The 12033-nt window shown below is 41.9% G+C and overlaps 2 protein-coding genes across 2 annotated transcripts; one reads left to right on the top strand and one right to left on the bottom strand.

Annotated features, from left to right (window-relative positions):
- Positions 1 to 55: 55 nt before the first annotated feature.
- Positions 56 to 8039, bottom strand: LOC118409762 (UPF0764 protein C16orf89 homolog). Its single transcript, XM_035811055.1, has 8 exons — positions 7808 to 8039; positions 6768 to 6924; positions 5685 to 5782; positions 5290 to 5465; positions 3988 to 4150; positions 3002 to 3173; positions 2430 to 2494; positions 56 to 2137 (listed from the first exon to the last, which is right to left on the bottom strand). The coding sequence occupies exons 1-8, from the start codon at positions 7998 to 8000 to the stop codon at positions 1899 to 1901; spliced, it is 1263 nt and encodes a 420-aa protein (XP_035666948.1). The 5' UTR covers positions 8001 to 8039; the 3' UTR covers positions 56 to 1898.
- Positions 8040 to 8320: 281 nt separating this feature from the next.
- LOC118409812 (galactosylgalactosylxylosylprotein 3-beta-glucuronosyltransferase 3-like) lies at positions 8321 to 11958 on the top strand. Its single transcript, XM_035811135.1, has 5 exons — positions 8321 to 8473; positions 9161 to 9663; positions 10084 to 10178; positions 10412 to 10607; positions 11470 to 11958. Exons 1-5 carry the CDS (start codon positions 8386 to 8388, stop codon positions 11566 to 11568), a joined length of 981 nt encoding a protein of 326 aa, XP_035667028.1. The 5' UTR covers positions 8321 to 8385; the 3' UTR covers positions 11569 to 11958.
- Positions 11959 to 12033: the final 75 nt, after the last annotated feature.

Here is a 12033-nt window from a genome sequence, read left to right as displayed (position 1 = left end):
ACTTCTCAACTAACGGTGCTGCATAATTTTGGCGCTGGTTTGAGGGGAACCAAAATTCACTGCACTCTTCTATTTCCTTTATTGCACAAATAACCCCCAATAACATTATACTGTAACACTACATAGAGAAGACTGCAGCACAACTAGAGTCACTGCAAATGCCTGTTACATGTTTGTGACTTTCAAAGTCCACAGTGACCTATCTATACAGCTCCGTTGCTTGACCTGAAGATGATTGAATCTACTGTGTGAAAAAGATAAGATCTTTAGTCCTTGGTGGACAAGAATCTACGATATGTACAAAACTGTCACCCTTATTTTCATCACCAACATCACATTTACCCTATAATCTCTCTAAATCAATCATTATTATCTGCATCATTAATTATCTTCGTAAAAACTGCTCTAGGCACCACCATTCAATGCAAAGGCCTCATTACTCAAGATATGAATATAAAATCATCTCCAAAAATAAGTCACCTCTTCTCCACAAAATGTACAAACAGGATCAATATCATTCAGAGTATTGCAAGTTTACAGAAATTCCAAAATGTGTCAAAAAGCACCCATTACAAATAATTATAAATGTACAGTTAATCAAAGACGCTGGTCATTCTAAAAATACCATCCTTCTATGCAGAGCTGTAACTGCATCCTCTACAAGTCCTTGTGAATTTGACTCTGCTTTTCCAGGCAGTGATTTTCACCTTTAGAGCATCTGTTTTATACAATACTAATGCCTTATTTGGTACATGTAAATCAGTGCTAATATTACAAATTTCTAAAAATGCAGACAGCATCCATAAAGAAAACATTAGGCAATTATCTGATTGGTTGGTGGCCCCTCTCCAAAAAGTTAGAAAAAAACTCCTGGAAAAGCAAGGATTTATAGGATATTGATTTGGCTCTACACTGCAGAACGAATGCATACTTTTGTTACTCCTGTGATTCATTTCCTATCTTGATACAGTGCAACATCAAAAGACAGCAACAGGGGACTCAATGGCCTTTTTGATATGAAATGATTAGAATTTCACAACTGAACTAAAACTAAATCAGTGTCAATTTGACATTCCTCACCAGCAAAATATACATCAGTTCTACAAAATGCTACATAAATATACCAAACTGCACACAAAATCACATAGTTCTTGTCTCAATCAATAGTCAACTATTTCATGGGTTGTAACTACTCCAAAGTTAGGCAACACATATCATGACCCTAGACTACTTTGCCTGCAATTTGGGCTTCACATTACAGACGATATCATGTACATCTACATTCATAAAATCATTATCACTGACATTCTCACAAAATATGTAGCCAAAGGAATGTGTCATGGATTTTAAAGCCGTTTGTAAAACCAAGGAGGTTGAAAAAGGGGACTTCCTTGGTAAAACCTGTAGAAAATTCAGTTCTTTTGGAAGGCATGGCACTCTTTTGGAAGGCAGAATTAAGTAGACAGGACAATAAGTAGTTACATTTCTTGATACTGTAACAGGAGACAGTTGCATGTACCAGTTCACCCCAGCTGACTCGTCATACAAGTCATCTCCATATAACTATCATCAGAAGGGTTATCTACATACAATCTTCCAAACACAAAGTGACACTGAAATGTGTTTTGTTTCTACATATAAATGAAAGGCCCTGTATTTGGAAGGAAATCAAGACATTCCAAAATACACATCTCAAAGACATTCAATTCAATTACTTTGTGCCACTAAACCAATCCACTAAATGTAACCTTCTGTAAATCTTCCTGCACAGGCTCAGAATGCAAAATTTAAAAAATCGAATGATAATAGCTATTCCATATTCTTTCCCAAAAGATGAAAATAAAGCATCTAATCTGGTTTGTTTACCCACACAGCCTTAAAGAGAGTAATAAACAGAGTTATATTTTCAGCATTCGTCTAAACCTCCTCCTGGCAAACATGCGAGCGAAGAAGACCAAGACCGCTGCTCCCACGAGCATCAGGAGCAACAGCTGCCCCTGCTCCCCCACCTCGAAAGGCCCCTGGGTGGAAATGCCCTTCCTGCCCGTATCCCCTGGCAGGTAGGGGTTGACCAGGTAATGTAGAAACACTGCCAGTGCTCCGGCTCCCACTGCTGTCTTGTGGGACAGGCATCCATCTGATAGCACAGGGGACAGCACAAATTAGTGGATTAACACAACGGTAATAGTGGCAATGGTGCAGGGTCTGATTTCAAATTCAACATTTGTCACTGAGCTTCCTTAACAAAACATATCATGCAAAAATATCAAAACTGTGTGGCCTCTGTACATAACATGGATTTCATTAAGCTACTAGTATATGCTTACCATGTTGCTATGTCAGAACTGCTATAATAAAAAAAAGATGATCGACAAACAAATTGTAAACAAAATGAATATTGTTAAGAATGCAAGAAAAAAGAATTGTACCTCGCAATGCTTTTTCCTCCAATAACCTCCTTTTAGGTGGTGGAAACAGGCCACCCTGCATCTGCCTACAGGGAGTGGGAAAGAAATTATCAGGAACCAGCACACTGAGCAGCACATTTTGTGTTACATACCAGTGAGACAGCTTTAAGACCATGTTCTGTTCTCTGACTGTTCAACAAATAATAGTACAGGTACATGTCGTTAGTTTGATTCTAAAATAGTATAGCTTGTCCTGTTTTAACATTAGAACATAGTTTGGCCCGTTGGCTGCTAGCAATTAATTTGAAATTCAATAAACAAGTCTATAATCACAAGCATAACTACACAATCACTTGAGCTACAATTCCCTGAAACTCAAACAGCAGACAGCAATTGTAGCTATGACAACCTCCATGTTAATAAAGCTCTTTTGACGGGCTACCATCAAGCTCCGGCACCTTGATGTGCAATCATGTCTTAAACCCTTGTGTGACGGGGTACAACAGATCATAAACTGGATAATGAGTGTGAGTAAGTCAGTGATTGATATGAAAATTAAGATCATGTAATTTCTATAATGAAAGTACAAGTACTTGTCCTGTTTCCTAATGACTCTGTTAGCTGCCTCGTCATCTTCCCCCGTATCGCTGCCGTCCTCCCCGTCGGCGCTCCTGAAGCAGCCGGACGCGTCCTGCCACGTCAGGATCATGTCCAGCCACGGCTTCCGCATGAACTCATAGTATCCCATCATGCCACAGGTGAAAACTGAAACAAATCAGGGATTAAGGGGCGTTTCTTCTTTGTTGTTAAGTTACATTTATAAACATTTTGTGTGATCATGATTATTCTCCCATTCATAATTCTACTTTGTACACCTGTGTCAAATAACCAGTCATTATTTCTCGCATTGACTATGTCCCTCTCATAATTTTTCTGTTAGTGTTACAGTAAGAGTTTGCAGTAGCTCTCCTCTTATTGAGCACCCGCTGCAAATTGTGTGTAGAAATATTTTACAATGAGAAAGGTGGAACCATCAGAGCATGACAAACACAAAAGAAACAAGAAAGCTTCTGAAAAAAGCTGCCCGGTGTGTATTTTGGAAAAAGCCTGAATGTTAAACAAAATCACAGGAAAAAAGAGTTTTTAAACATCGAATTACTGAATTGGTCTGTCCTCTATTAAAAAAACATTACATGAGATTTGTCTTACAAAGAAATGGACAGTCATGTTATCCATGTTATCTGTATTTATTAAAGATCGTGCGTTCCTTCAGTGCGTAAAGCAGAAACTTTAATAGTATGGCGTTCTACGCCTAGGCGCGTCTGACTTATGGTATCGCGACGGGAGGTATGGGGTAATCTCAAAAACCAGCGGGTCTTGGGCCGTCATATTCGGTCAGGGGATGGGCGAACATGTTAGCCAACGAATGCGCTAAAAAGTTTTGCATATCGTTCCAAAATTTTCTTAAAATGGGCAACTTTTAAACTTTGAAATAGAAGAGAACGGTTGAAGGGTTGGACGGTTGAACCAACCGCTTCTCTGGGCACAAACCTCCAAAGGACAAGGAAAGGTTACTTACTCTGCTCCATGAAGATGTCCTGTTCACTGGGCTTGAGTCCCCTCCTGACCACAGCCTCCACCTCGCCCAGCATTGTGGAACAGAACCGATGTTCCAACTCCTGCACACCACCTGCTATATTGTGTTTCCTCGCAAGGGCATCCAACTCATCTGTGCAGCCCAACTACAGGGAAAGGTTGGAATATAATTGAAACATATTGTCTGCATAGGGGTTTACGGAAAAGCCTGGGCCCAGCAGGCTAGCCTGCAGGGTAGCCAGCCTACCCTTTTTGGGCCCCAAGGGTAGGCATGGGGGTTGCCATTCTATCCTTTCAGAGGCCCTTAATGCATGGGGTTTGGGCCCCCAATGGAATTTCCTTGAAGAAAAACTGTGTCAATGGTAATCCCAGCTGTGGGTGAACTGGATGGAACACGACAGCTAATCATATTAATGGGGGAATGGGGGTGAGGAAATTATAATAAGCAATTAACAATCAGTAACTACTACAGGAACCCTCAGTGCTCAAGATACTCCTGTATTCCCTGTGGCTGCATTGCCAGTCAGTCCTATGTAGTACAAGGAATATGCTGTCTATCAGTCACATATTCTGCACATAAGAAAGGAACAACACAGACAGCTCTACTAGTTGTACATCATACAGTACAAACACACACTCACAGCATGTGCACACAAACTTTTTTTTGTAAACAAACTCCTTCAAAGCGTGAGACATCTGTTTTGAATTTGATGTTGTGCCCCATCCGGGTATTATTTGTTTCACCTAGTAACAGTTACCCCTTCCCTTCAATCTTAACATTCACAGTATTTTCTGTTGTATAATTGGAATTTAGTTTATAATTGTTTTCTTACAGACTTGGATGAGCTGTTCATTGCAAGCCCAGCAATATGATCAACTGTTACATTTCCCCCATCCCAGCCCCATCCCACCCACAGCTGGAATTGTCACTGACCCAGTTTTTACTAAGAAAAAAAAATTGCAGCTACAGGCCAAACCCCATGCATAGCCTTGGGGACCCAAAAAGGTAGTCTTTCAGGCTAGCGAGCCCAGCTCCTGGGCCCAGGCTTTTCCGTAAACCCGTCTGGATAGAGTCCATTCCAAGACACCGCGCGGGTGTTTGTTGCCATCATTTACATTTGATTTGAAGTCTTTGTATACAAGGAATAGCTTCCAAATATACATAAGTATTGTCACTCGTGGTAGTTTTTAAATATCCTGATCTCCGTATAACACAAGTTCTGGGCTCAAATTGTCTCTTTTTGTTAAGGTTTGGGTGTAATAGCGCTCAATTCATGGAACCCACCTGTTCCCCCAGCACAAAGAACAGCAGCTGGTGTGTCAGGTAATACGAAGCCTTGCCAGGAGCGCTCATCAGTCGCCAGCACTCGTCATCCACCGTGCACTGCTGCTTCGCATCCCCAGTACCCAACAGACCTGCCATACACCTGTCACTCTTCTCTTCTGTCAACTGATCACCTCCTGGAGGTGTGGGGAAATCAAATGGTTATAAGTGAAACATGTCTCCACATGTGCAAGTAAACGTATTGCTCAAAAGGTACTTTCAATCTTACCTTGTTTATTGATTTCATCAAGGTTTTTTTAACCTCCTTGATTTCATTCTATTGGTTTAGCTGTAGATATACAGCCAGGCCGCCCTACAAGGCAATGACTGTTGAGAAGTTGTTCTGATCAACTCACCTCTCCTCCTGTTGTTCTGTCGACCAGCTATGGAGAGGTCTGCCTTGCGGTAGTGGTGACGCATCTTCCATGGTCGAGCAACTATGTACTTGAAATTGCTGTGAAAATGTACAGTGAGAATTAAGGCACATAAACAACTTCCAATCATATACAAAAGGCATTAAAAGTAGTGCGTAGGCTGGCCTTGCAGGATTCAACTGACAAAAGCCGAACAAAATGAAAGGTCTTATAATCATACTATTTTCATAGAAAACTAGAGTTCGGGGACCTCATACCTCCATGAAATATTTATGTTTTTTTTGTGGATGGTATTTATGTTTATAGTCATCAACACAACCAAAAGGACATGAAATATCCGTCAACCAATACCTTATGTAGGATACGGGGACAAGTTGATGCCCGATATATAATAATGCAAGTACTTACCAACACAACATCAGCATAAGCCACGCGGAGCACAAAATCTAACAGCGCAAACGAAGTATAACACACCAGGTCCCAAAAGGCACAAGTGGCTAAATACAAAGTTATTTATCATATTCAAATTGTCCAGCATCGGGAAACAGTTGCCCAGCATCGGGAAACAGCTGCTAATGTGCCAACTGTTACAAATATTTCAAACAGTCCTAAGCAGACATAAATAAAACTACTGGGGGTTCCCCAAACAGCTGTCACCTCACTATCTGCTTGCAGCTAAGCCCATTAACAAACACATAAAGCACGATGCCTGTACCAATATATCTCAAATATAGGGGTGATTTCTGATATTATTACATCGATTATAACGACAGATACGGCTCCCAATATCTCATCAATTCAAGCTTTCATCACACCCCACCAACACAACAAGTATGAAACCAATCCATCCAGCCGTTCTTGAGTAATCATCTACACAGACAGAGACACATAACAGAAAATATAACCTCCATTCCATAACATTTCATGGAGGTAATGAGTACATAATCAGAGCCTGCTGTTGAGGCTAATACACTTCGTATACATGTATTGTACTTGTATTCATCACCCATCCAGGTGAACTTGTACTCATTGTCAACCATTAGTTGCCATGGCAACACTTCTCACCTGAAGTACTCAGGATCCAAGTTCTGCAGGTGAGGGATGGCCATGTTCCCCACACCTGAAGCCTTTGTGCTCAGTTCTTTGATGTGATCCGCCGTGGTGCGGTCCAGACGCAGACGCTTCCCCTGCTCATACTCTTCATGAATCATGAGGAGCTGGCCTGAGATATTAAAGGTCACACACATAAGGAAATGGGGGGAAACTGACAGCACGCCTTATTGCCCAAAACACACACCCCGCCACACACACACCAAACAGTGAAGAGCAATTTTGTTGAGGTCTTTAAAATGTTAATTACCTGTGAAGTTTTGGAGGTGTGGCATTGCCCACACAGGGTGATAATGATACATGTATGTCCGATTTCACACCTCCCACTGTTGGTGGGTTTTGTACATGAGCGGTTCGACCGGCGGTCTGTCTAAATACCACAAACGACAACAAACGACTCTAATAAGCAGTGTATATGGGGCAACGACATTGTGTGACGCACTGGAGACAATGTTTATACATTTATGAATTTAAAAAACACAACGACTCCTACGTATTCACGAGTTATTTTGAGTTAGACCACTGGTTTCAAGATCGAAGCAATTCTTGGCCACCATGTTGGATCGCCCATGCTAGTAGTCTGGGAAGTTCTCGATACCTTCCTCTATAGACGACAGTGCGATAAAACTATGGAAGTTGTTGGTTATACATTATAGCATACCGCAAATTATTTCTATCATTGTCAATTTATAAAACTTGTAAGTGTATTTCAGCCTCAAATGCAAGCAAGCACGATCGTTTGTGGTGTTTAGGCAGACTCGTTCGACCGGCTCGATATGAATTAGCATTGAGTGGAATTAATTCAGGCAAATTATTCGAGCACCCCCCCCCCCCTCCATTGCGACGAAACTGTGGTTAAATTGCTGAGTAAAATTTTGTGATATGGTGAATCAGGAGACTCTGAAGTTTCTAAAGTCCTTCGTCATTACATACGCATATGGTAATCGTCGAGATAGGCGCCAACTGCAGTTACTGCACGCAAGTAAATAAATTACCTTCCAGCGCTCTGAGTCCAAATATTCCATCGACGTTCATTTCTTTGTAATTGTCCGCATAATAGTTCACTAGTCTATCTACAGAGTCAATCATGGTGTGCATGGGCATAGGAAAGTGTAAGGAAGTGGGCAGAAACGCCAGGACCAGCGACACCAACAGTTGAACCGCCTCCACATGCATCCTGCTCACCATGTTGTTCACCCGGAAGTTGTCTGCGTTGCTTGGGGGCGTTTCCAGGCTGCAATACTACTCAAATGTGCTAGTTGGCGCTTTTAAATGAGCGCGCGAGGGTTGACCCTTGACACGACATTTAAAACGTCCGGAAGCAAGCAGTACTTTTACGTTGCCATATGGTTTTAGAATTTTGTAAGTAAAGAAAGCGGTAGGCTACGTTTTTGAACGTTTCTGAACCTGTGCCAAAGTCCAAGGGAGATGGGGGATGAAGCTTGTGCACAAAATTACTGACAAAATGCTGTCTGTAACGTTAATTTGATTATCTTGCTTGGGAACAGGCGGTGTTGCCTGTTAGTGTTTATAGGGACGACTTCTGCAGTCACAAACAAGTGGTGCAACCATCATGGTGCGTCTGTTGTCGCTGAAGAAGCTGCTGATGGTGTACTTTGTCATGTCCACTGGTGCTCTGCTCTGGCTGATCCTCAACTTCGGTGAGTCCAAGGGTATTTCTGAATCTGTTTGATATTCATTTTCTTCTTTATTTTTGGTATCATGACCCGTAGAAATAGATAACCGATATAACGTGTTAGAACCATACACAGACAGACAGACAGACCAAACACATTGTATAAGCTTGTTCACAGTTTTTACTGGGCATGTGCGGTGACAGGAATTCTAGGTACACATGTACTCTCCAAGCAGAGGTTGAGTCGCGTAGATATAGTAGAAGTATTTTTCCACTTCTACTCTATCTACGCGACTCAACCTCTGCTTGGAGAGTAGTACACATGCACATGTAATATGTCAAAGATGAAGGCCCCTGAGATGTCTTGTCTGAACCATTGTTTGCATAACAATGTCGGGAATGCAATGGCGAATGCAAGATTTTCAGTCAGGGGGAACCGTCAGGGGCCTTCACCCTAGACAAATGAACCTGTTACCCAGAATTCTTGTTGCCCGCACATGGGTAGTGAAATCCGTGAAAGAGTGTAAACACTGCTGAGATAGATGTTGTAAGGTCATCTACATCTACATCTATACTTTACCCCTTCAGTGGCATCCCACCCAGGTGAAAGGTAATAACGTTATGTCTTAAGATGCTAGGAATACGAGGAACTTCAAACATGTATTAATATCTTTATTCTTGTCCATTGTTGCCTTGTTTTTTACACTTGCAGGCCTATTCTGCGACACAAGCAGTAAAGAAGAAGAAACACTTCTAACGAAGACAAAAGATCTAAGACAATGGGAGGAGCGTCTGAGGAGAAGGGAAAGAGACTTACTGAAGAAACCCCAGGAAGATGCCAACCTCCCCACCATCTATGCCATCATGCCTACCCACACCAGGCACGTACAGAAGGCGGAACTCACGCGCCTCGCACAAACCTTTCTGCACGTCAAGAACTTCCACTGGATCCTTGTGGAGGATTCGGACAGTCAGACAGACTTGGTGACCCGGTTCCTAGCATCATGTGGGATCAAATACACACACCTAAACATTAAAACTCCAGAGAATTACCAGTTGAAGGAGACGGATCCCAACTGGCTGAAGCCTCGTGGTGTGGAGCAGAGGAACGTCGGACTGCAGTGGTTGAGAGAAAACCTGGACTTGGACAGGGATAGGGGCGTGGTTTACTTTGCTGATGATGACAACACCTACAGCTTGCAGCTGTTTGATGAGGTAGCATTATGGTAGATGGCTTGGACTAACTTATGCAGAGACTAGTTATTCAATGTTGACATATTAACAATTGCCCGTGCCACTGTGTTCGCACAAGAAGTGGTGACAATGTGTGTGTGTACTTACTGATTTACACAATTATGAATAAGAAACTAGCATCTGGTGATATTGAGTGTTGCAATTTATGGTTGAAAATAGATGCACACAAAATTGACATCAAGCAGGTATGTACTGTCATCCTAGATTAAAACACAGTCACCAAGTTTTCAAGGCTGGGAAGCAGATGACCACTGTTTGAGGCATCCTCTTTTGGTAATAATCGAAATAGAAAAGCAAGGAGACCTTGCTGTAGCTCTCCTGTTGATGGCTTCTAAAGCCATAATGCACCATGCTACGTATACATAGTTCTTTGTTTTCCAGATGAGGCACACCCGCGGTGTGTCTGTGTGGCCTGTGGGACTGGTGGGGGGAATGAGGTTTGAACGACCCGTGGTGGAACATGGCAAGGTTGTCAGGTCTGTTTACGTTTGTACAGTTCTTTTGTAGGGTACAACTAGCAAACTATCTCATGGGATAATGCACCAGTTCCAAACTTAGGGATAGAGATATACAAAGGACATCACTCATTGGGGCATTCTCTTTATAATATCAATACAGACACGACTGCTGTGGGTAGTGTGCACATTAGGTTCAGACTTTTGATTTGATCCCATGACTTGTAATTCATCACTACATCTCTACACCTCAGATGGTACACGTACTGGCGACCAGAGAGGCCCTTCGCCATCGACATGGCGGGATTTGCGGTGAACCTGCAGCTGATCCTGGAGAATCGTCAGGTGAAGTTCGAGCTGCGTGTGCGGCGGGGTTACCTGGAGTCATCTCTTTTGCAGCATCTGGTCACCATGGATGAACTTGAACCTCTGGCAGACAACTGTACTAAGGTCTTTCTGATGTTTACTCTACTGTATCCCGTGTTATTTCTTACTTTATCAGGCCTCGAAATTAACTTTTCCCCCTACTGTCCCAGAAGTGTTCCCAAAAATAAATTCCAATCGTCCCGAAGTGAGGATGGATGGTCCCACGTAGGAAGTATGTATTACAACAATAAATATAATGTTGAGTCAGACTCAGAGTACAAAATTTCTGTATAACTAATTGTCAATTACATGTATACAATAAACTCGAAATCAACGCAGATTCAAAAAACATGTCTTGTCCAGAAATTTGAGACAAACCAAACATAACAAGTGGAGGTTGGGAAGAAAAACTTTTTAACTGGTGATTTTGGGCCATCAGAAGGAGAATTATTATCTTCTGACATTAAAGATGTACACTGTTTGTGTAGAACTTTAGGACTTACATGTCGAATTTCCTTCGGAAGATTTTACTCCATGTAAATAAACGCCGTGGCGCGCAGCTGGGAAAATCTTTTTTTCAACCTCCTTGGGAGAATCGAGCAGATCATCAGTAAATAAGCTGCCACCAAGCTCCCGTAACCCCAGTTAACTTCTCAATAAAACTAAAAATTACATTCTGATGTTGATTATTTTTCTATCGTCCCAAAAAAGGTCCCAAAGTGATTTTCTAGTGTTCCCGGCCTAAATTTTTGGTGCCCCGGGCCTATGGGACTATGTTAATTTCGAGCCCTGCTTTATATGCGTAGTCACCGCTACTTTATACAAAAAGTGCAAGTATTTGAGCACATGTATGAAATGAACACTGTAGGAGTAATTTTTTTCTAAAGATGTAGTCTGTTTGGTCACAATTTTCCTTTACAATTCGTTCCATGTCCTGTCCCCACAGGTCCTAGTCTGGCACACGAGGACGGAGAAACCAAAGATGAAGCAGGAAAATTTTCTCATCCAGGCTGGACGACCTTCAGACCCAAGGATAGAAGTGTAGTTAGCACTGAAAACTGTGACATTGTTATGCAATTGTTACCTTTACCTCAGTCCTTACCTAATTTCATTGTCATATGTTGCACTTCAATGCTCCGCCACCATTTTTCTTGATCTATTGTAGTCACCATGTAGATGTACATGTGCAACAACTGTCCTTCTGTGCAACACACCAGCTTTGCATTCATGTGGCCTCTTCCATTATGTCAGAAGTCTTCACAAAGTTGACAGCTGGGTATCTAGCTCCAAGTGTTGTGTAAAACTAGCTGATGCCTAAGCTCCTGATGCAGATGAGAACTAGTCCCCTTGTACAACTGTGTTATACTATACCATGCTTTCATATATACTGTATTTCCAGTGACTGCTCCAATGTTACTGTCATTAAAGTTAATCTGAAAGCACACAACTTCTCAGTTTGCTGGGTTATTTCCTTTTAATAGGTTTGCTTGATTGAAAAGTCAAGTGATAA

The sequence above is a fragment of the Branchiostoma floridae genome, chromosome 1 (assembly GCF_000003815.2).
Source record: "Branchiostoma floridae strain S238N-H82 chromosome 1, Bfl_VNyyK, whole genome shotgun sequence".
Lineage (NCBI taxonomy): Eukaryota > Metazoa > Chordata > Leptocardii > Amphioxiformes > Branchiostomatidae > Branchiostoma > Branchiostoma floridae.
Note: the sequence above shows the minus strand (reverse complement) of the source record. Positions and strands in the feature narration are given on the sequence as shown.

What these genes read in the sequence shown, in the direction of transcription:
- LOC118409762 (XM_035811055.1), bottom strand. Translation starts at nt 8,000, where the DNA reads ATGGTGAGCAGGATGCATGTGGAGGCGGTTCAACTGTTGGTGTCGCTG. An exon ending in ACAGAACAACAGGAGGAGAG is followed by an intron (nt 5,466 to 5,684) that starts GTGAGTTGATCA and finishes CCACACCTCCAG; the next exon opens with GAGGTGATCAGTTGACAGAA. An exon ending in GGAGGAAAAAGCATTGCGAG is followed by an intron (nt 2,138 to 2,429) that starts GTACAATTCTTT and finishes CTGTGCTATCAG; the next exon opens with ATGGATGCCTGTCCCACAAG.
- LOC118409812 (XM_035811135.1), top strand. Translation starts at nt 8,386, where the DNA reads ATGGTGCGTCTGTTGTCGCTGAAGAAGCTGCTGATGGTGTACTTTGTC. An exon ending in CTGGCTGATCCTCAACTTCG is followed by an intron (nt 8,474 to 9,160) that starts GTGAGTCCAAGG and finishes TTACACTTGCAG; the next exon opens with GCCTATTCTGCGACACAAGC. An exon ending in TGGCAGACAACTGTACTAAG is followed by an intron (nt 10,608 to 11,469) that starts GTCTTTCTGATG and finishes CTGTCCCCACAG; the next exon opens with GTCCTAGTCTGGCACACGAG.